This window comes from Echinops telfairi, unplaced genomic scaffold, assembly GCF_000313985.2.
Source record: "Echinops telfairi isolate 266 unplaced genomic scaffold, ASM31398v2 ScPeMD7_6;HRSCAF=24_0, whole genome shotgun sequence".
NCBI lineage: Eukaryota > Metazoa > Chordata > Mammalia > Afrosoricida > Tenrecidae > Echinops > Echinops telfairi.
Window position 1 is genome coordinate 15,472,095 of NW_022103902.1, and position 24,819 is coordinate 15,496,913.

The window sequence follows — 24,819 nt, forward strand, 5'->3', positions numbered from 1 at the left end:
CCTTGATATTAATTTTGCAATATACAATAACATAAAAAGTAAATCTGAAGGACTTTTTAAATGAACTCTTGTTCAACAAATTGGGGCTATCTAGAAAACAATATAATTTACAAAAGAGAAAAATATGAATATGAGTAATAAAAACTTGCTCCAAAGCAGCAAGGCCTTTCCAAAACCCCACCTGGGCGTTTTATTTGAAACCTCTTTCCTCAACCCTGAACATCCCTAGATTTGTCAAACCTCTATGTTTTATCATATCTTTTAGAGCCAACACAATAGGAAGCAAAGTCGGGTTTTTAACATGGTCTTGAAGACGAACAGGAACCCCAAACTCACTGCGTGCCTCCACTAGACGGAGCTGAGCAGCCCCTGTGGGTTTCTGAGACTGTAACGCTTGACAGTACAAAGCCTCATCTTTCTCCTGAGGGACAGCTGGTGGTCTCTAATTGTTGCTCTTGTGGTTGGTAGCTCAACACACAACCACTAGCCACCCAGGCTCCTTCAGTGAGAAGGGAGCTGTTAACAAAATGGATGAAGCACTTCCTGTGAGAGTTGATTAAGAACCAAGGATGAATTGGGTTTTTTTAACTTAAGGCAAATTTTTCATACAGGAAAAATCATGAATTTTAAAGTGTAAAACATAAAGTTTTGAAAAATGTATACCTTTGTATATCTACTTTGATAATAGATATAGAAAGCACCCTTGTTTTCCTTTTCAGTTAATTCTTATCTCCCATAATAAACAATATCCTGGTTTTTAATCACAATACCTACCCACCACCATCAGGTGGATTCCACTTTTAGTGGTCCGATATCTAGTTTCTGAGACTAGATCCTTAAGAGAGCTGACAGCCTCATCTTTCTCCCAGGGTACAGCTAGTGGTTTGGATCTTTGACTTTTGCTGTTACTGGCCCCAAACTTAATCTACACCACTACCAGAGTTTGTGCTCCATCACAACTTAAGGGTTGATGGTTTGAACCTTCCCAGAGGAATGACAGAAAACAGGCCTATTGATCTACTTCTGTTAAGATTACAGCTAAGAAAATTCTATGGAGTAGCTCTACTCTAACACAATTGGCCCCCAAGAGTCGGTTAACATTACTTTTACCTTCATATAATTCACACAACAGATACTCTTGTGTGCCTTTTTAGCAAAATTACTTTGAAATTCACCCACAAACTTGTGTGTTTCATAGTTAAGAAAAATAATTAGTATTCCAACCTATGACTATATTCCAAGTTACATTTCTATTTTTCATGTTTGGGTGTTTCTGGTTTCAGGCACTTACCTTCATATATCTGTTACAAGCATGTTTATACAAGTCTTTCTACACTTGATCTTAGCCAAAAGTCCGAGAAGCAATAAGTCTTCCTGAGGACATAGTTTTCATTTCTTTTTGGTAAATAACCTAGAAATATAGGTATTTGTTTAACTTTATAAAATAATGACCATCTTTTAAAGTGTTTATACCATTTCGCATTTCCACTAGTAAATGTATAATAGTTCCCAGTATTCCACATTCTTGTCAATATTTAATTATGCCAGCCTTTTTCATTCTAGTAACCATGAAGTATTATTTCATTTTGGTAGTAATTTGAGTTTCCCTGATGAGTAACTATGCTAAATGCCTTTTATAAAATTATTGGCCATTCTTATGAATTCTGTTTTGAGTTGTCTATTCATATTTTTGGTCTTTTTTAAAAAAGTTGTTTTTCCAGTTATTGATTTATAGGTATTCCTTACAAATTCTGAACATGAGTCCTTTGTTTTATTATATATATTTATATATATAGTCCTGTGTGTGTGTGTGTGTGTGTAGAGAGAGAGAGAGCGAGAGAGATAGAGCAAATGGTTTCTCCTCGCCTGCGGCTTTTCTTTTCATTATCTTTAACAATGTTTTCTGAAAAACTATTTTAACCTTTAGCAAGTTTGATTTATAATTCTTTTCCTTTATGGTTAGTGTTTTTTAATGCCTTTTGTAAATAATTTTTGCATACCCTTAGGTCATAATTTAAAAAAAAGATAAAACAGCAACGCACTGCCATTGAGTTGATTCTGACTCCTGTTGTCGTTAGGTGCCATCCGGTCAGTTCCCACCCAAAGCCACACTACGCACAACAGAATGAAACCCTCCCCTGTCCTGTGCCACCCTTGCAATCGTTTTTATGCTCGAGCCCACTGCTGCAGCCATTGTGTCCATCCATCTTATTGAGGGCCTTCCTCTTTTTTGCTGCCCCTCTCCTTTACAAATCCTGATGTGCTTTTCCGCAGACTGGTCTCTCCTGACAATATGTCCAAAGTAGAGAAGATGAAGTCGTGCCATCCTTGCCTCTAAGGAACATCTGGCTATACTTCTTCCAAGACAGATCTGTTTATCCTTTTGGCAGTCCAGGAAAATCCTGATATTCTTTGGCAGCACCACAATTCAAATGCATAGATTCTTCTTTTGCCTTCCTTATTCCTTACGTGATTCATCACGGTAGTCTGTAGGGTTTCCGAGGCTATAACTCTTTACAGGAAGAGAGCCTCAACTGTCTCCCTTAGGACAGCTGGTGGAGTTGCACTGCTGACCTTGCTCTTTAGATTTTAACATCTCTCAAGTTAATTTTGATTTACAGTGTGAGGTGTGGGTTGAGGTTCACTTTAGTTCCATGTTTATCTATCCAGCACTATTTGTTGAAAACACTTTTCTTCTTACAATAAAATTACCTCGACTTGTGTGCAATTTCTTGACTATATATCTGGAGACAATGTGTAGACTGTCCCGATATTTTTTTTCAATAACCTATCTTCTTGTTTTGTTTTTTGTTTTTCCTTAAAAAGAACAAGGGGTGGGGTAACCCATTCTGTTGTTGTTACTATATATTCATGAAAAGTCTTGACATCAGATTGAGTTCGTTCCACTTGGTCTGACTGTTAATCAAGCTTTCTATTTAGAGGTTCTGAAAGGACTGTAAAAGAGTGTGACAAAAAGGCCTGATGTGGCAGAGGAGGGATTGGTTTTGTCACCATGACAACGCACCTGCCCACGCAGCCATCTCAGTGAACCAGTTTTTGGCAAAAAATAGCAATTCTCTCTTGCCCCATGAACCTTACTCACCTGACCTTGCTCCATTCAACTTCTTTTTATTTCTGAGAATGCAGAGGGGCATGAAAGGACAGTAATTTTATGATGTAGAAAAGGTAAAGAAAAAACGAGGGAGGTGTTGTCAGCCATCCAGAGAGATGAGTTTGAAAAATATTTCCAAGAATGGAATCTCAGATTTGACAAATATATTAAATATAATGGAGAATACTCTGAAGGTGATAAGGTTGTTTTGTAAAAAAATAAATAAATACGTGGGGGTGTGTGCATTCCAGTGGTTTTTTGGGGTGCCTCTTTCTGTACTAACTTTGTGACTTTAATACATGTACTTCTTTGCTGTATGGCCTTAAGATTTTCCAATGTAAATAATCATGTTATATGTGAATAAAGACAGTACTAATGCTTCATTTCCTAGTCTTATACCTTTATCTTTCTTGCCTTATTGCATTGGCTAGGGTCCTTAGTCGAATATTAAAATAAAATCTCCTATCTTATATTAGATCTTAAGCAGAAAACACTGAATGTTTTATTATTAATTCTCGTTCTAATTGTAGGTTTGTGCATTTGTAAGGAATATGTATTTGTAGGAGGGAACAATGTACTCTAATTATTAAATAGGTCAACGTAATTGTTGATATTTTTGATATCTAGTATATCCTTACTGAATTCCAGTCTACTTGTTCTATAAAGCACTGGGGGAAGGTTGCTAAAATCTCTTCATTGTTATTGTAGTTTACTCTATTTCTCTGTTTGTGAATACATGTTTATAAATAATTATAAATTATAAATAATTCCTTGAAACAGCATAAATTTGAGTCTTTCTTTTATTCCCCAGTCTCTCTCTGTCTTTTACTGTATTTACAACATTTAGGTTTAATGGCATTATTGCTGTGATTGAGTTTAGAGCTCCCATTTCACTATTTATTTTCTAATTTTTCTTTTAGTTTTTTGTTTGGTTTGGTTTTATGAGTTAATTTGATTCAATATTTAACTTTAAATCCTCTATTGACTTTTTTAGTTTTACGTTTATTACTATTTTTAGCACTTGTTCAAGATATTATACTATATATCTTAAATTCATTATTGTCTACTTAGTTACTATACAACTACTTCTGAGAGTCTTTTTTTAAGTATGAGAGTCATAAAGAGTATAATTTTACTTATTATCATGCTGTCTCTGAGTATTTATAACACTTATGGATGTAAAAATATATATAAATATACATTTCATAATATAATAGAATAATTTATTCACTAGTCAGTTTTACATTTAAAGAAATAAAGAGAATAAGAAATCTTTTCTTATATGTAACTAGTGATAAAAAACTTCTAGTACTCTGCGTGCTTTCCTGTTAAACCAACTTTCTATTTGGTATATCATTTCCCTTTGGTCCAAATAACTTCCTTTAATGTTTCCTAAAAGAGTCCTACTGGCAACTAATTCTTTCAGTTCTTATTTAGATATATATTTTATTTCTTTCTTGTTATGACCCTGTGGCTAGGCTTTGAGCTGCTAACAGAAAAGCCAGTGGTTTGAAACTACCAGATAAGGCGATCTGCTCATAAAGATGTACGGTCTCAGAAACACTGTACATGGTCTAAGAATCAAAATCGACTTGATGGAAATGTTTTTTTCCTTTCTTCCCTTCATTGCAAAATGTATTTAGTTGATTAGGATTTTGTTTTATTATTTTTTTCAAGCTTTAAACAATATATCATTCCATTGCTTTTGACTATGATAATGTATAACGAGTAATCAGTGGTTTTCATTTACTTGTTCCCTTATAGGCAATATATTTTGCCCACCTTTCAGGTTGCTTTCATATTTAAAATTTTTGTCTTTGGCTTCAATAAGTTTGACTATGTTCACTACATGTGATTTTCCTTGTATTTGTGTGTTTTTCATTAATTAATGGGCATTCACTCGGCTATCACTTCTTCAAACATTTTTCTGTCTTATTTATTCTCACTTTTCTTTGGAGACACGGCAAGTATATCAGGCACACAGATATTGTCCAATAGATCACTGACATACCGCTCATTTTAAAAGTGTTTTTCTGCTAGCAGCTCGGGCAGCGGCGGGCAGAGCGGCAGCGCCAGGCGATCCAGCTTCTAGAAGGCTCTCGGTGGCCTGCGGTCCGAAGGCGTCCTGCAAGCGCCCTCTCCACAGCCAAGATGCCCGAGGAAGGTCAGCTCGGCTGAAGGGGCGGTGAAGGAGGAGCCGAAGAGGAGATCGGCCAGATTGTCAGCGAAACCCTCGCCTGCAAAAGTGGAAACGAAGCCCAAAAAGGCACCAGGAAAGGATAAATCTTCGGACAAAACAGTGCAAGCAAAGGTAAAAGAGGAGCAAAGGGGAAACAGGCTGAAGGAGCTGACCAAGAAGCTAGAGAAGATTTACCTGCTGAGAATGGAGAAACGAAAAACGAGGAGAGTCCAGCCTCTGATGAAGCAGGAGAAGAGAAGCCAAGTCTGAGGAATGTTTATCATGTCTTATCTCCCTTGTACAATCCAGAGGAATATTTTTATCAACTATTTTGTAAATGCAAGTTTCTTAGTAGCTCTAGAAACATTTTTAAGAAGAAGGAAATCTCAATTCATCACCCCCCCCCTTTTTTTTTTAGTGTAAATGCTTTCTAAGATGTGAAATCATTTACTGGTTGTTTAGTACAACCAGAAAATAGTGGGATGTTGAATTGTGGGAAGATTTGACTGTCCTGGGTGTCAATATAACATTCCATGGGAGGCTGGGGGGAAGGTTCTGTATTCCTTATACAAAACATATTTAATGGAAATTTGGAGTCACTGTCATGCATTTGTGTGACTTGAACATTTAAAATTTTGTTTCCACATTTGTTCTCTTAAAAGAATTGGGTCTGAAAACCATTCTGCCATCACAGGTCTCGTCAGAACTGTGCATTCTGTGTGGTTGTGGTAGTCCCGTGTTCCTGGTCACTTTGTTACGTGTTATGAAGGATTGAACATTTGAGTGTGTAGTGTGTGTGACATTGAATTGTGAATCGGTGGGACTTAAGATGTAAGTTTACCAGCATTTGAAGATCATGGTACTTGATAATGTCTTTTTAAAAATTTGCCTCTAAATTTAAAGCTGGAAAGTCACTGGAATTTAGAAACGAATTTTATCTACATGCCATTTTAGGATTTTGGTACATGCATTAAGGATTGTGTACAAATTGTTCATAATCTCTCTGTACTGATCTTACAACAACCAATAAAATGCCAGTTACCTAAAAAGTGTTTTTCTCTGTGTTCCTATTCATAATACCTATCGATCTATATTTATGCTTGCTTCTACCATCTCCACTCTGCTATTTAACATCTCTAATGATTTTTAGAAATTCAGACATTTACTCTCTTTAGTCCCTTTAAAAAATTCCATTTTTCTGATCATTTGTTCTTTTATTATAGCTATATATCTTAAAAAATCATTCAATAGATCTGTAAATTTTCCCTTAACCTCCATTCTTATTATTTATTTTTTTATTTTTTATTTTTTTCCATTCTTATTATTTTTAACCTCTGGATCATATCTTTTGATATCAACTGATTTTTTTTTTCAACTGATTTTTTTTACACTAAAGGTCACATTTTCCAATTTCCTGTTATCTATATGTAGAAAGTGTATGTTTCGTCCTCTTCTTTTGAAGAATGGTAATGTTTATGCTAGGAGGTAATTAAATAGCTGGTTGATCACTTTGAAATCATGGAGGCTGCTTTAGTCTCTGTTTCGTCTTTTTTTAGTTTGTTTTGCCTCTTTTTTTAGAATTAATTTCTTAGTCCCTGGCCAATATGTATCCATGTAGGATGGTCTTTGGGGTTACAATAAAAGTCTGAGATGTTTCCTAAGCCTGTCTAACTGTGTAGGTCTCCTAACTCTGTCTCTCCATTACCTAGTATCTTTGCCTACTTATTCTAGCTTTCTAGTTGTACCTTTTGTCCACTCCCTGGTAATCTCCTCTCCTCCACATTCTCAAATCATCAAAGATCTTAGGAGAGTGTACAATTGTATGGGAGGATTCTGCCCTTTCTAAGATTTTCTTTCTTAATCTGTCACTCTGAACCAAAAGCCCATCCTTTGGACCATCAAGTCAATAGGACTGTTCGCTGTTTGAATTTTAACCATACAGGCGAGAGTTTAAAAGCTAGCTAACAGTGGAACTCACCCAGTGTTATTTATGCTGAATTTTGCCTGCTTTAGGTTATTTTCTAATGTCATCAAATTTTGTCTTTTTAGTTCATTGTAGTTTCCTGTTGTTGTCATTGTCAGTAACCCGAGTGTGCAGAACAGAACTGGTCCATAGGGTTTTCGAAGCTGCCTCTGGGGAGGTTTGAGCCATCAACCTTTAGGCTAAAAGTCAAGCTTTTTCTGCAGAACATTTTTTTCTAAAGTAGTATGATTCCTCCATTACCAAAACAGAACTACCAAAATGTGGTTTTCATGGTAGAATGCACTTAAAAATGGATTTGGAAAATTGCCTTAGAATCAGTGTTATTAGACTTTCTGCTTCGAATAGACTGTGGGTTTCTTATGAGAAAAGACTATGGCTTTTTAAGTTTTTTCTTTCTCCCCTTCTTTTTTTTAACCATTCATAGTACCTAAGAAATTGCTAAGTACTCCACTTAATAAATATGACCTGTGAATATTTGTATAATTTTGTTGGACTTGATAATATATGTAAATGAAATGAAATTGAGTTACAAAAAAAGAAAATCCTAGGTATGTGCTCAGGAGATTTATGATATGTGATATTTCCCATTATGACAGAGAACGGAAAATACTATCTGTGTAGGGAAAATGATTGTATAGCCTGATGTTTTTAAACCTTATACAAAGATGAGTATTTTCTATTTTATAGAAATGAACCTATTTTATTTTCATATAAATGATAATAGATACGCTCATAATCCCAATTTTTAGATCTCAAGTAGTTCAGAGTCATACTCTACTGATAGCCCAGCCATCCCACCTACTCAGAATTGAGAGCAAACTCATCCAATTGCATTCATCACTTGTCTAAACACTATGTATTATTCTTCTCTTCACTCTCACACAATAACCAATGGCTTCCATTGTCAGATAGACTGACTTCTCATCCTTTCCAAACAAATTTAGCTCCTTCCAAGGAGCAGCAGCAAGATGGAGCCCAAAGACGGAAGAGGTGACTGGTCAAGGAATCAATGAACCTGAGACCACCTGTCTACTTCTCTCCAGCTCCCTTGTCTCGTACATTTCCATTTCACATTCAGAGTCCTCAGTATTTACCCAGGAACCACCTGCCGCTCCAGTTGATGAATAACTCTGGTAAATTTATGTGGGAGTTATTCGTTACCAATGAATAATTTTTATGTCTCAACACCATTCTAAATGCTGTGTAAGAAACAATGAGTGAGACCATTACATTTTGTTTAGGGAGTCTTAGTCACCTGGAGTTTAGCTCAATCCGGTTTGTTGCATCAACCTCAGTGTAGGCATATATTTTAACACATGCCTGCCTTTCCTCTTTGTAATCCTTTCACATAGGCTATTCATTCCAAGAACCTCATGACTATTTCCATTGGAATCCAGCCCTTTAACCTTGAGGTTTGAGACCTGATGGCAGCCCTGGGGCTCATATCCTTGTGGTAGAACTCAGTCCTTGTTACCCCATCCAACCTTCCTCACCAAGCTTGTACTCAACTTAACTTTTAAAGTCTTTGAATAAAGACTTTAGGTAATATTTGTCCTTTGGACTCCCAGGGGGCTGTGGTAACTGCCCAGCTAGGAAGCCCTACCCTTCATTATTCAGCAGCAGCTTGAAGAGTATTCTAATTCTAACCTTCCGCCCTCTGACAGACCAGCTGCATCAAAGGCTGTGTTCCTCTGTTTGTTTGTTTTTTTCCTGAAGCAAAATCACCATTTCAAACTAAGCCATCTATTAGAAAAGTAAGGACTCTGGGTCCAAATTCTCAAAACATGTCTCTTCTGTGAACCACAGCAAATCTAAACCGGATTCTGCCTTATGTTAGGCTGAGGACCCATGTGGTCCCCTTTTCTCAACCCTTTTGGATCCCTGCATGCTGTTCCGGGGAAGTTGCTGGCTTTTGAACTGACAGCTTAGAAATGCAGGCATTTTTCTTTTAGGGAGAATAGTCCTTCAGTGATTTAAACAAGGAGCCTTGTGATCAAAATAATTCATAAAGGAAAAGATTTATGAAGTGACTTCACTAGCACACAATGCATTTTTTAAACTTTGTTTTTAAAATAAATCTGTCAGTACACTAGCCAAGACAACACATCTGAATGCAATATCAGTGGACACACCCTGAATCTCTCCTCCTTTGCTTGTCCAAGGCTGTGGCAGAAAAGGAAAAGGCTTCTCTTTGTCTTCTTCTTTTAATTGGAGAGTGCTACTTCCACGAGAAGACTTTATTTTACAAAGTTGTGCTTACTATCGTCTCATAACCAAAAAAACCTGCTTTCCCTCAAAATGTGAATTTTCCATCTACTGCTTGTCCTTGTTTAAGAAAACACAAAATAAGGAGGTCCAGATTATACTGAATCCTGGTGGCAGGAGGAAGTCTGTTCTAATCTCCCTTTATCAGGTTTGAGCGATAGTTCTGCTCAACAAGTATTGACAGGGCCGTCCTGTTTCTCAGGCTTTCTTTCCCTCAGTTGGAGAAGGATACAGTGCATTTTCACATTCTCAAAGTCTGCAGTTGTTTTTATATAAGAAGCAATTTGCTTGGGTCACGTCAGGTCGAATGGGATGCCTGCCCAGCTCTTGGTTTTAAAGGAAAAACATACAGAAAGACACAAAAACACAGCAGTTTCCTTCATTAAATTCCACTCTACCTGCCATGGGCTTCTGGCCACAATGGAATTTCCCACCCTGGCCTAGCCTAGCCTAACTTTTATTTTTAGGGATTTTTTTTTTTCCCCCGTTAAATCTTAGGAGTTTTCTTTCAAGTGAACTTTGAGGTAAGGATTATTAAATGATAGAGTAATTGCCTGGTTTTAAAAGAAACACACATAAGAAACAAATGCCTGGTGACACCCCCCCCCACACACACACACATACATCCCATAATATACTACTGGATAACCAGCCCTGGATAACAGATTTTCAAAAAACTATTCATCATCAGCACAGCAGGGCAGGTAATAGGATTGAAAGTCAAGACGGAGTCTGAAAAGGAGAGAGGAGAAACACTTCTGTTTACCATTACAGCGGATACAGAGAATTTTGGAGAAAAAAAAAAATGGAATAAAACTAAAAAAATAACAAGGAAGCAATTAGATAGATATAAAGACATATAAGAAAAAGAGAGGCAGACACACACTCACACACACCAGAGAGAGAGACAGAGAGGCAGAGAGACAGAGAGAGAGAGGCAGGGCAGGCTTTTTGGATCTCTCCCTCCTGAAAGCCATTTAGGCTTGTGCTCATAGCCAGGAGGCAGTTCATTTAATCGGGGTTGTTCATGTGGATTATCTAAACTAGTAAAAGCACCAGGGAGAATTTCCCAAGAAATCCAAACTGGCTCTGCTGCAAAGTACTTGGTTTAGGGCCTGGAGCTAAGGACTGTTCACATTGTACTCAGGGTCGTAAGGAACATGGCTCTGTGCCTCTGTAATTCTTTGTCTCTTTGATCTAACTCACCATTTGGTGTCTTTTGGCATTATGAAAGCTCTTGAAAATGACCATGCATAGTTAACTGATGTGTAGTCTGGGGCCAAAAAATAAAAGGAAAGAACGAAGGACTAAAAGAAAATCGGGTCTAATAATGAAAGAGAAAGATGTATAGCTTCTTGTTACCTTTGCTCAGCATAAGTGAAGAGCTCCTGAAAAATGAGATTTGGGGGAATGTGTACCCCGCCTCCCCACATTTAGTATCCATGTAAAAGCAAAATGAAGCCTTTTCTCAACTAGCTCTCCTTAAAACATATCAAGTTGGTCCTCTCATTCCTGATTTTCAAACTGGGTTTTAAATAATCTTCTTTCAGATGGTCAAGTTTACTTTTCAGGCTCGTAGCACTGTTGTTCTCCTTCACCCATTTCAGCTTCTTTCCCCACATCCCTGGCTGCTTGTAAAAGTTGACTGTTCATGCGGCCATTCCCTTAGCATCACAGGACACCCATAAACTGGAGATTAGTTTGCTTGTCTGGTTTCCAAAACCGTTTGCTGCATGAGACCATTTCATGAGTTTGTCTATTCTTGTGAATAAACAAAACAAAACAAAATAAAAACTTGCCTATATATGAATTTGGAAAAAGAAAGAGCAGTTATGTTAAACAAATTCTAGAGGCCAAAATTAGTAAGTGCCATAGGTTTTATGGATTCCACTTTTGTAAGTGCTGTTCTGATTAGCTTTCTCTTAGATACAAGGTTTGTGCTTCATAAATGGATGCCATTTTCCTTGAGTAAAACCAAATTGCCCTGATATTTAATAGTGACTTAGTGATTTTAGAATTCCTTCTAAATTGAAAGTAAATGTTCATGAGACTCATGAACTTGTATCTAGACAATTAATCTTGGAATTGTAGTTGTTTCCTGAAGCTGCACATGGTTTCCCACAATCCATTACAAAACCTGGGGTTTCCAGTTGGAATTGACTCCCTGGCAGTAAGCTGCATTTGGGTTTAATCTAGTTTGTAAGGAGGCCTGGTGGCATAGTGGGTTATGTGTTGGGTTGCTAACTGCAAGGTCTGCCATTCAAAACTACCAGTACAGAAAACCTTTACTATACTTTTGACATGACATTAGGTTTAAGCTGGCAACTATGGAACTAACAATGCCCAAATACACCAACCTCAAGAAGTAGATGAAGATTAAACAATATTGGGGTTTAGAAATAAAAGCAATACTGTATCTGCCTGTCACTATGTAGCTAATCATTTCAACAAAACTACGTAACTCAAGGGCAGCCTGCACACCAGGGGAGGTATTTTTTGTGTATTATACGTGAAGGACTACTATTAGTAGAGGGAACCACTCTGATAGTTCTACTAATCTTTTTCTTTGCCAGCATATACATGTGTACATGTACATGCACATACATATACATATACCAGCACAGTGCTAGATTAAGTCAATGGCCACCAGGTAAAATATATCTGTGATCTTCCAATCAAATGTTTTATAATATACCCAGTAGAGGCAATGAACATGAGAAAAGTGAAGAAACCAGTTTTTAGGTGTGTAACATTGCAGGAAAATAAATCTGGCTTTGCACAAGTTAAAGCCAGATTACTTAAAGCCACAAGTTTGCACAAAGAGCAGTCTGGGATTCCTTAAGAACTGGTATAGAGACTAACCTTGCTGAGCACCTTTACAAACGCCTTTGTCACTCTTGACAAATGTCCTAAAAGCTCCCTATATTTTTGTTGAAGAAGTGAATAAATAATGTGGGACAAAAGGTATATAAATATGTGGATGCAATTAATTTTTTCTGAGTAGGGAAAAATTATGGTGGTGGGGCTCAGTATTTGTATAGTTGAGTAGAGAGGCCACCGTGTGAACATGGGCAACAAAATATTCAAATATATGAAAAGAATAGTTGTCAGTCGCCATGTGGAAAGAACGCTAAGACTATTGGGCTCTTCCTGTTACCAGACAAAGAGCATTGTAAAGTCAATTATGGCAGACATAGTCATGTCAAAATGTAATAGCTTATCATTTGAAATCCCTTTTGACCCATTTGAAAGCTGTTTCAGTCTATTAAAAAGGTGAAGGGGAAATGCAGGTAAATGAGGTCCCTGGCGAATCCCTTCTGACCACAGACCAGAGATGTGAATAGCCTTGCCTATCATGTAGAATGCACTGGTAAGTGGATTGTTGTAGATAGTGTTAGATTAACTTTTGGACCCCATCATTTTATCTCCCTTATGATTCATTTAAATTTTCTCCGTTTTCAATATTTTCTGCCTTTTTTTCTGATTGGGGTTTTTAATCTGTTTTACTTTGTTACTGTTGTTAGTTTCTGTTCTTCTGTAAAACATGTGCCTCTGTAGATGAGATCCAGGACAAGTAAATCTAAAGAGACAGTCACTGGATGAACGACTCCTTGCGGGTGTGGCAGAGGAGGTATGGTGGAGATGGGGAACTAATAATGACAAGTACAAGAATGAAGAAAATGTTCTAAAACTGACTGTGGTGATGATTGTACAACTCTTCTTGATGTGAGTGTGCTACTGAAATTTATGATGTGGGAATTATATGCCAATAAAATGCAAAAAATCCACTGGGCTCTTTCAATCACAAAGGCCTTCAAAAGTGTGGCCAGCATTAAGGGAAGTAATGACTATAAAGTTATACTCCTCTTGTATTAACCCTCTGCACTTACATTAAACTACCTGTACTCAAAAGTTTCTGTTTCCTGTGATATAAGATCCCCAGAACTCAAAAACAAAACACCCCAAAAGCTCACTGCCATCAAGTCGATGCCAAATCGTAGAAACCCTATAAGACAGGATAGAACTGACCCTGTGAGTTTCTGGAACTGGAACTCTTTACAGGAGTAGGACGCCCTGTCTCTCTCTTGCAGAGCAGCTGATGGGTTTGAACTGCTGGCCTTGCAGTTATCAGCTCAACTTGTAATCACTGCACCACCGGGGATCCTAGCATCTCTTACATGGGGAGGACTTCAAGGATTCAAATCAGGTTTAAATAAGGAAAGCTAGTTAACCTATTTCCTGATATTTTAACAATTCTTTGAACGTGAGAGAATGCAAACAGATATTGTTGTCAATAAATGTTACTTATTTAGATGTCATATTGGCTGCCCTAACAGGTTCTTATTAAGTCTGTTTTGCCCAGGCTCCAACTGACAATATAGGCCAGTGATCTTGCAGCTTTGCATGCTAACACTCATTTCTCCCTTCAACAAAGTTTTATTGATCGCCTCTTCCTCCAACTCGCCTGAAGTCTTTAGGTATTTAGAGTCTAAATGAACCTTATGCTTCCTTTATCTCTTGAATTATCTGTTTTTCATGGGGTAGGAGTATGCATCATGAGTCTATATCCAGGCCACACATTGTAGACCTTGCTTACCCATTTTTGACTTATACTCCTTCCCCCAACCATCATGTCTATCTCACTATGTGGAGCCAAGAGGCTGCATAAGTCTTAGCAGTGGTCTGTGCACTGTCTACAGGGGAGATGCAACAACCCAAACACATTGCCTTCTTACAAGGAAACACAATAATGCACTTTCCAAAATCAAGCAATGATTTGATTTCCACAGCCTCTAGAAGTACGTCTAATAGAAGTAAACAAGTCCAGAGTGGACTCCCCCATTATAAACCACAGCAGCTGCCTGCTCACCAACATCATTACCAAATTCATACCAGGAAAGAATTCTAAAATACCTGTTAGACTCTCTCCCTACAAGTTGCCAATTTCCTTTGAATGCTGTTAATTCACCAGGCAACAAAGAAGATAAGCTACTTCTTTTTGTATGCAGACAGAAAGAAGTACAGTCTTTTTTCTTCTTTTTCTTTTATATAAACCTCTGGATAGTGATGATAGGCTTCAAAACACTTTTCTTATTCAGTAGCCATGGTTCAATTATCAGGAACTCTGAGTTCAGAATCTGAGAATAATGATTCTCCTGTCCTGCATTTTTATATATGCTAAGGATTGGCAAATTGTTGCTGACTTCTTAAATAAAGAGGAGACACTATTTTCTTCATTTGCAAGTAATGAGCAGGTATATCAAAAGGATTGTTAGAATACCTGGAATATGTGATAAACTCTTGACTTTTTTTTTTTTAAACAGCCTATGAAGGTCTCTAGATAGAAGGCCAACTACAGAGAAAATGCTTCATTTTTATGAATGGAAATTCCATGTGCAATAAGGCTTTGCAAAGAGACAGACTACCAATACTTCTTTTCAGTAAGATGCAAATACTAAAAACAGATATAGGCTGGACAAAATAAAAAAAAAAACAAGTAGAAAACAATCAAAGCTACTGTGGTATTCTTGATTACATAGAAAGTGTGTAAAAAGCAAAGTGAAAGTTGTCTATTTTTTAAAAAAAGACATCAGAATTTTCATTCTAAATGAAAGTTTAGTCACACCTCCTAAAATAGATATGAATAGTGCCTTGCTGGATTCATGCTAAGCACGGCACAACAGTAAACAATAATAATTTGGAAAGAATGAATCTACATGTATAATTTCACCTTTCTTAGAAATGCCATTAAAAGTAAAGATAAACCAGTGGTTTGAATCAATCTTCTTTGCTATGTGACAAAATATGTTCTAATTGCAGAGTATAGTGATTAAACCCATTTTTAGAGGAACAAATCTAACCTCTATGTCCCAAATTACCTATCTCCCTGCCTTGGGTAAATCTGCTGTACAGAGTATCTAAATCTGCTCTTTCGAGTATTGAAAGCAAAGAGTTTATGTTGAGGACTAAGGTGCACCTGACCCAAGCCATGGGATTTTCACTCACCTCCTATGCACGTGAAAGTCAGACACCGAATAAGAAAGACTGAAGAAGAAGCAGTGCATTTGAACTGTGGTGCTGGTGAAGAATACTGAAAGTACCGTGGGCCGGCAAAAGGACAAACAAATCTGTCTTGAAAGAAGTACTGCTCGAGTGCCAGGTTGGTGAGACTTTGTCTTACATCTTTTGGACAGGTTGTCAGGAGAGACCAGTCCCTGGAGAAGGACACCGTGTTTGGTAGAGAGGCGGTGAAAAAGAGGAAGGCACTCGAGGAGATCGATGGCCACAGTGGCGGCGACAATGGGCTCTGCACAGTGACCATGGTGAGGATGGTGCAGGACCGGGCAATGTTTTGTTCTGTAGTGCATAGGGCTGCTATCATCCATCGCTCCTCTTCTGAGGTGGGAAGTAGAGCAAAACCACAACTCTGATTTATGGTAGCCTAACACCTAGGAAACAAGTTAGAGAGTTGGGAAAAATATCATGTTCACATGATTTCAAAAAATTAAGAAGAGGGAAAAGAGGGTGACATGGTTTAGAGATATTACGGCGGGGTGGGGGGGGGGACAAGTGTTTTTCAAGTTGTTTCTGATTCTTGACATCCTCACATGTATCAGAGCAGAATTATATTGCAGAGGGTTATCGAAGGACGCTGTTTTGAAAATAGAACTGCAGGCATTTCTTCCAAAGTGTCTGTGGGTAGACTTGAACCTCAAACCTTTTGGTTAGCAGCCAAGTGAGTGAACCATTTGTATCACCTAGGAACTTTATTATTATGGCACAAATTGATAATTAAGGGCTTTCCTGTTACTTAAGGAGCTCTGGTGACATAGCTGATTATGTGTTGGGCTGCTAACCAAAAGGCAGGCGGTTCAAAATTATCAGTCACTCTGTGGGAGAAAGATGAGGCTTTCTGCCCCTGTAAAGATTTATGGCCTCAGAAACCTAGAGCAGGTCGACTCTGCCTGCCCGTGGTGGTACCAATGGGTTGCACTTGGCTCCTGGTTAAAAGATTGGTGCTTTGAACCTATTCAGGAGCACCACAAAAGAAAGGTCTGCTGTTTGTGTATGGAAAGACTGTCGACAAAAAAATTTGACAGAACAGTTCTACTCTTTGACACATATCGTTGGCATGAGCTGGAAGCAACTTGACAGCAATATTTTTAGTTTTGCTTTTCAAAAACAAAAAAGGAAACAAGATCCTGGATAGAGAATATTGACTGATTAGGAAGTTGCCTTTATCTCTACATAGTCATAGGTTGTGTAACTTTGAGCAAACGTCTTAACATTTCATGACTTCAGTGTCCGCATCTGTAAAGAGGCACGTCGTACTCGATGGCTGTGGTGACTGGGAGGACTCGTCAGCTTGTGCAATGAATGAAAGGTTGCATCTGTGAGTTCTGGGGAGTAGTTAAAATCAAGTTATTAAGTTAAGCAGAGCTTTGTTGTTTGTTTGGCAAGTGATCTCATTTCACTTATGGGCTCTGACCGTCTAAAATCAGTGGAGTGAAGCCCTGCTTATGTAATTGCCATTTTCCTGCCTCAAAGCCAAGAAGCATTTAGCTGTTGGTTTTTGTTTTCACTAGGTCTCTCTTTAGCTGCATGCTACTAAGGGTAAACTATCAACTATTAAACTATTAAAAGCAGGTAAATGTTAAACGGGGAGTTTCATTGTTAAGTCAATAGCAGTGTGCCAGCCTGGTCTGCCTTTCAGAAAGATCACTGTAATAAGGAGACCAATAAATAAATAAAAAGTATAAAATATACATCTACACCGGTTCTCAGAACCCTTTTTCTAAAACGTAAGTTCATTACAGGACACTCTGCGGGCTGCCAGTGCAAGTCAACATTTAAAACAGCACCGAGTACACGGTCCATGGAAGCAAGGCTTTGCTGAGAATGACCAACTTTCTTCAGGTTGGATTTTTCTGTATTCCATTAAAAACAACAGACACAAACAAATAAACAAAACCCGTAGTATTTCTGTTGGTATTTCATGTATATTATTAACCCAGTGATTCTTGAGTGGGGGGTGGTTTTGCCCTTCAGAGGATACCTGGAAATATCTAGAGATAATTTTATTATGATTTCTTATGACTGCAAGGTTTAATTGGTATCTAGTGGGTAGAAGCCAGGTATGCTACTAAACATCCAACAATACACAGGACAGTCCTCTCCCTTATCCTCCTGCAAACAAAGAATAATCTGGTCTAAAATATCAACAGTGCTACTGTTGTGGAGACACACACTAACTACTAAACTGATGTCCCAGAGACATGGTCTTACGCTATTAGTCTACTCAACATTTAGGATAATCAGCGTAGAAGAGAGTCTTAACAGCTCCAGGAAATTTCCTGGAGGAAATATTCTTCTAATATAAAACTCGAAACTTCAACTCTGCCATCAACTCATAGACTGTGGGACAGGGTAGAACTGCTCCCTCTTTGTGTTTCAGTTTGGAACTCTTTATATGCTAGTAAAAGGTGATATCTTTCTCCTGAGGAGCAGCTTATAGTTTTGAACTACCAACCTTAAAGTTAGCAACCCGAAGTGTCACCCAGTCTACCACCAGAGCTGTCCATCAAATACGGAACTTGACAAATTGATTAAGAGCAAAGGAGAGGACTGGTGAAATAAGCAAGCCATTGTGTTTGGTAACTGGGACCAAAACCCAACTCACTGCCATTGAGTCAATTCTGACTCAGAGTGACCCTCTAGAATAAAGGTAGAATTCCCCGTGTGGGTTTCTGGAACTGGAAATTTTTACAAGAATATAAAACCTCATTTTTCTCCTGTTTAGTAGTTAATTGCATATATATTATAAGCATATATATTTACCAGACTACTATCACTTTTCCATTGCAGTTAATACCAACAAGAAAACCAAACCAGCTGCTGTCATGGTGATTCCATGTGTTGCAGAATATTGCTATGCTTCAAAGGGTTTGCAAGGCTGTGGCCTTTCACAAGCCAACCACCAGGCCTTTCTTCCACGGTGCCTCCCTGTAGGTTAAAACGGCCAGCCCTTAGGTTAGCAGTTGAGTGTTCAACTGTGTATACCACCCAGAACACCAAACCAAATTCACGGCCATTGATGCCGAATCATAAAGGCCCCATAGGACAGGACGGAACTGCCCCCTGTGGGTTTTGGACACGGTAACCCCTTACATGAGTAGAAAGGCCCAATTTCCTCCTGTGCATCGCCCAGGTTTTCCTTTTCTGAACTCTAGAATTCTAGTGAACCTAAAAGTACGAAGTCACGGATCATGAGATTTGATCCTGTGACAAAGTTATTTTGAAAGGGTTTCTAAAAAGCAGTGAACATACTTTCAAATAAAAAAAAAAACCCCACCTAAATGAGTCATGAAAAGTTAGAAGTCTTTTCTTTAAGACAGCCGCCCCCTTGCCCCCCGCCCCCCAGTACTATTTTCTGTATGTACCACATTCATTTGTCCAGATCATAGCACCAGACTTCTAACAGACTTCTCTGAAGAAAAACCAGGAAGAAAGCTAAGAGTTTAAACACAGTTCCTGTATAAGAGTCATTTCCAGGTGAGGAGGCAAACAACATGTGCTCTCTAAGGTAGGTGTGAAATATATTTCTGGAATAAGCCACAACTATTCTGCAAGTGTTTCACTCTGCACCATTCCATGTTTAAAGGATATTAAAAGCGAAGAAACTATGCAAGTTGAAATTGAAGATCAAATTTGTAAAAATTATTTGTAATGTGGATAAAATCCAAACATGAAATTTTCTATTTTAGAGGCTTCCCTCTCAAAAAAAGCACCTGTTTCCCAGTGGAAGAGGGGTAGTTGAGATTGGTGAGCATTCAGGCGAGCATTTGTACATGACTAGGTTATGGCCTTGCATGGATTTATTCATCTCTGAAATTACCTTCTTGCTTTTAACGCTAGATATCAAGAGTTCAATGGATTGAAAGTTCCTGAAAACACAACGCCAACCCCAAAATGAAACCTCTGAATTTTATTTTCCCGCCACTTATAATCCCAGGATGTTTTTCTCAGGAAGGCAATAATGTAAACTCAGAAAGGTTTACTTCTTACTGGTAAAGGAAACAAAGGCATACCTAATCCTAACCCACTGCCATCTAGTCGATTCCCACTCATAAAGTGGAGTGTTTCTGAGACTGTGAATCTATCTTCACGGGAAACAAGACAGCCTCGTCTTCCTCCTGTAGAAAGGCTGGTGGTTTGGGCAGCCAAACTTTCGGTTAGTCGCTGAGTTAGTTAGTTAATTGTGCCAACATGGCTGATAAATACATGTCGGTTTAATTGAAAGGCGGAGAGAGAAATGGCTCAATGAACCTCGCCTTTTGAGTTCTCTGGTCTCTTGCTTTCTGATGGTTGGACCAGGGTGCAGCTGCCTTAGCCAGTTCCCTGCTTCAGCTTGCAAGGCTCACTTCCTGCAAAACATCCCCAAGGAGAAGCAGCATGGACCTACCTCGATGCAGCCCTGGGTGCTGGAGCAGCCGTGTGGAGACCCCTGCCAGCGCTGAGATGCTTACGCATTCACTGATTCGGCTTTCCTCCTGCAGTCAGTGTCATAGTGTGTGTTATGTGAGATGGAGGAGGACTTTGTGGATTGGTGTCCAACATAAGGGTTAATGGGTTAATTTGGACTTGTGGGCTTGGGCAGCACTGGGTTGGGATGTTTTCTTGAGGTGCACTTAACCTTTATATAAAATTCTCTCTTATATATGAGTTTCTCTGGATTTGTTTCGCTAAAGTACCCAGACTAACACAGTGGCCCAGTGTTTAACCCATTAGGCCATCACAACTCCTTACATAGATGGGTCCTCACATACTGGGGTCCATACATCTGTGGCATCATGCTATATTCTGAGACACCACCATCTTTCCCTTCCTCTTATTTACTTTTTTTTTTTTTCATTTCAATTGCCAGCCTTCCAATACATTTGATGTATTATCTTAATGAGAAATTCTACGGCTCAAGGGAGTAGACGTGGTCACAGCAGTTTAATTCAAAACTGTTAAATACCTCTTACTGGAAGACCACCACTGAAATTATTTCCAGATCAAACTACAGGGTGAAGTTCAAATAAATGAAACTAAAGAAAGAAATAAGGAGGTGCAGCAATACCCAGGCATTGAGAGGGAACTCAGAAAAACAGACACCTGATGGCTGCCCTCAAAATGCTTACAATAAAAAAAAATGTGCTTACAATCTTGCTCTAGAGAACAGAGATTGATCCATATAAAAATAACTGAAGAACAATAAGAAACAGTATATTTAAATGGGAAACTGAATGCTTTGAGCTGCCATTGTGTCTTGATTTCTCCAATTCAGAGACAAGACATTGGTTCAAAGGCAGCCTACTCTAGTTTCTGATATGAGCTTCATAATACACCTATAATCCCATTACAGAGAACTTCAAGGAACTATTGACATTTTTTTAACCTGTAGCTTATTGTCTTAAGTACTGCTTAAAATATCAAGCTGCATGCTGGGATGTCCACCGCAATGGTGTTTGCTGACCTGCATTATGGTAGAGTTCACCTAAATAAACACAGATGAACACTTCACGGAACCAGTTATTCAGTGTTTGTAAGTGAGCACCCATTTTAAAAAAATGCTTGATTACTTTTTTCTATCAAATTTTGTTTTTATTTCTTTCTTTCTTAAATAATTTTAGTGGGGGCTCATACAACTCTTATCACAATCCATACATCCATTGTGTCAAGCATATTTGCACATTTCTTGTCATCATCATTCTCAAACTATTTTATTTCTATTTGACCCTTGGTATTAGCTCCTTATCCCGCCCCCTCACAAACCCTTGATAATTTATAAATTATTATTTTTTTCATGTCTTACACTGACTGATGTCTCCCTTCACCCACTTTTCTGTTGTCTGTCCCCCAGGGAGGGGGTTATATGTAGATCATTGTGATCTGTTCACCCTTTCGCCCCCCACCTTCCCCTTCCCCTCCTGGTATCGTTACTCTCAATATTGGTCCTGAGGGGTTTACCTGTCCTGCATTCCCTGTGTTTCCAGCTCTTATCTGTACCAGTGTACATCCTCTGGTTTATCTGGATTTGTAAGATAGAATTGGGATCATGATAATGGGGGGGGGGATAAAGTATTAAAGAATTAGAGGAAAGTTGTATGTTTCTTCGTTGCTACACTGCACCCTGACTGGCTCGTCTCCTCTGCATGACCCTTCTGTAAGGGGATGTCCAATTGCCTACAGATGGGCTTTGAGTCTCCACTCCACACTCCCCCTCATTCCCAATGATATAATTTTTGTTCTTTGATGCCTGATACCTGATCCTATCAACACCCGTGATCACACATGCTGGTGTGCTTCTTCCATGTGGGCTTTGTTGCTTCTCAGCTAGATGGCTGTTTGTTTATCTTCAAGCCTTTAAGACCCCAGATGCTATAAGTTTTGATAATCAGGCAGCATCAGCTTTCTTCACCACATTTGCTTATGTACCTGCTTTGTCTTCAGCAATCGTGTCGGGGAGCTGAGCATCATGGAATGCCAGGTTAATAGAACAAAGTGTTCTTGCATTGAGGGAGTACTTGAGTAGAGGCCCAATGTCTGTCTGCTACCTTAATACTAAACCTGTAAAAAATATATATATAAATAGATTGACATGTACATGCCTGTATTTAGACCTCTATAAATGCCCTTTGCCTCCTAGCTCTTTCCTCTATTTCCTTTTACTTTCCTCTTTTCCCATTGTCACGTTTGGCCTTCATTTGGGTTTCAGGAATTCCTCTTGGTTACATTGCCCTTGATCAAGCTCTACCAGGTCTCCTACATCCTCCTCACCATTGATTTTAGATCACTTGTTGTTCCCTTGTTGTTGGGTTTGTTAACACCCACTTCCCCTCTCCCATGTCCCCCTGGAACCATGGGTCCCATTGTTTTCTCCTACAGATTGTTTATCCCACCTATCTTATCTAGATAGACCTGCAGAAATAATAATATGCACAAAAAACAGGATAGAGCAAAACAGAGCAACAAAAGATAACAAAACAAGAACAAGAACAACAACAACAAGAAAAACTGACCTATAAAAGAGAGAAAAGCCTGTAAATAGTTTAAGGTGTGTTTGTTGACCTTTAGGAGTGTTTTCCGGACCAGTCAGATGGGGTGCCATGGCCTGGCCTCAAAGTCTATTTTTGGTATTCCCTGGGGACTTCGTTGCTCTGCTCCCCTTGCTGTTCTGTTGCATGCCCTTGGAGTTTTGCTTCTTGGTAGGGTCAGATCAGGTGCAATTCCCACACTGTGTCCCCAGTGTTGTCCCCCGTAGCACTATGGGTCAGTGAGGGACATCGTGTCTAGTAATGGTCCTATGGTCCATTGGCAGCTCTGAGCAGGAATATCGTCCTCAGGGCTTGGTGGGCCAGGATGTGCTCCACTCACTCTTCCTCCCCCTTCATTTGCTCCTGTGCGCTCTGATAAGATATGTCCGTCTCTCTGAGCTGTAGCTTCAGTGCTGTCCTCTGAGGTGAATTCTTCTGGGGGGAGGGGTGGCTGTCTACATAGTTGGAATTGGGGGCTTGATTAATTTTAACCTAAATTAGACTTTTAAAATGGAGCATTCTCCTAAAGTAATTTTGTTATTGTATGGAATAGTAATATTCATTAAGAGAGCCTCCTTAAAGCCCAGAGGAGAATACACAGAGGCGGATTTACTGTGAATTTAATGGAGCCAAAGCCTAAGGGCCCTGTGCTTGCATAGACCCCTTCCAAGGTCCTATCCCTAGTTTTGTGCGCTTCATTTTGTATTCTCTTTATTTTTAATGAGGGTCCCCTAAAAGTTTAAGCTTCAGGCCAAGCCTTGATCCACTTTGAGCATACAATAATCTTGAAGGGATCAAAGCGGACAGGCCTGAAAGGCCAACGCATGAGGAAAGAAAATGGCAATGGACTTCTTTCTACGTGTCTTCCTCCTGTTGTTGCTGCTGCGTTTTCCCATCCCCCAATGAGTGACCACCATCTCATCTCATCATTACAAGGTGATTAAATTCTTTCAAAGAAAATCTGTCAGTTCAGTGGCTGGGAATAACCACAGGTTTTTGTTTTTTAAGATGAAAAATGTCAGAGGCAGAAGGTAATTTCTAAGAACGAAAAGGTCTGTTCGGGGTAATTTTTCACTAGAACGGCAATAATTATCATCCATAGCTGAGGGAGGCATGCATTTGAGAAAAAGAAGGGACAAAATACAAGTTACAGTAATACATACTGAAAAGGATGGTGAGTTTAGGGAGAATGTGGGAATTTTTACCACTAGTAACACCATGTGTCCATTTTTCTGGTTTCTCAAAACCCCAAGTAAATCCCATAAGCCCCTCAAATCCTTACCGTGGAATTCTCACACTTCTGAGTCAGAACTTCAGGACAAAATAAAAACTGTGAGTGTGTTATGACTGTCTGCAGCTTTTCCTTAGTGCCTTGCCCCAGTTTTTGAAGAAAACGGAAAAAAATTAATTCAAGAAAAAAATGAATGAAATTACCTCAAATAGAATACTAAATTGAAAAATAATAGTCAAATTGTTCATAACCATTTCCTGTTAAATTTTTTCTCTCTCTCTCTTAGAAATGGAGTGAGAATGCTTCACATAAAATATGTACAACCCATCCCATTCCATCCCATAAAGGGCCCACTCATGCAAACAGGAAGCTCATTAAAAGAGCTCTTCTTGGTTTCCTGACAAAGCCCAATTTTTATTTCGGTGGCAGCACCTATTAAGGAAAGAATTCCTTTTGAGGGTTGGGTGAAAAATTAAAGATCGCAAATTAGTTAAGTACCTGCTTGGATGAATTTTAGTTGACTACTCTAGCTAGAGGGAAAAGGCAGGTCTGAAAGCACCGCATGGGCTGGGGCCCAGGTCTGCCCCTGAGACACTGGTCCCTGACCGCTCCAGGCGCTCCCTGCCCTGCAGGTGGAGTTCATCCCTGTCCAGGAGCCACCCATGTTCTTGCAGCTCCAAGGGAGCCGCAGTGGCCAATTCAAAAGGGTGCAGAATTTTATATGCGCTGTGTTCTAACTACTTTCTCCTTTCCTTACATTTAAATCCTGTTTTGGTTGCTTCTCTGCTTCCTTTTCCTAGAAACGGTAATGAAAAGAGTATGGAATTTGGTTTCTAGGCCAGGCTCTGCCAAATTCTGTTGCCTTTCTGAGCCATAGTTCTCCGTGGAGTGGGAACCACAATCTTCCTTAGTCCACATGGGAAAGGCTCACCTGCCTCCAAATCACTGAGGGTAAAATTTGATCTCAGG

General features: G+C 38.9%; 2 protein-coding genes across 2 annotated transcripts in view; one reads left to right on the plus strand and one right to left on the minus strand.

Annotated features, from left to right (window-relative positions):
* Positions 1–24,819, minus strand: part of ZBTB20 (zinc finger and BTB domain containing 20) — a 428,724-nt gene that overhangs the window by 372,852 nt on the left and 31,053 nt on the right. The window lies entirely within an intron of this gene.
* The window catches only part of LOC123521237 (high mobility group nucleosome-binding domain-containing protein 5-like), a 67,410-nt gene that overhangs the window by 2,510 nt on the left and 40,081 nt on the right, over positions 1–24,819 (plus strand). Inside the window, 2 exon segments of the mRNA XM_045286154.1 lie at positions 5,233–5,415; positions 5,418–5,555. Coding sequence (XP_045142089.1) covers positions 5,233–5,415; positions 5,418–5,555 — 321 coding nt within the window.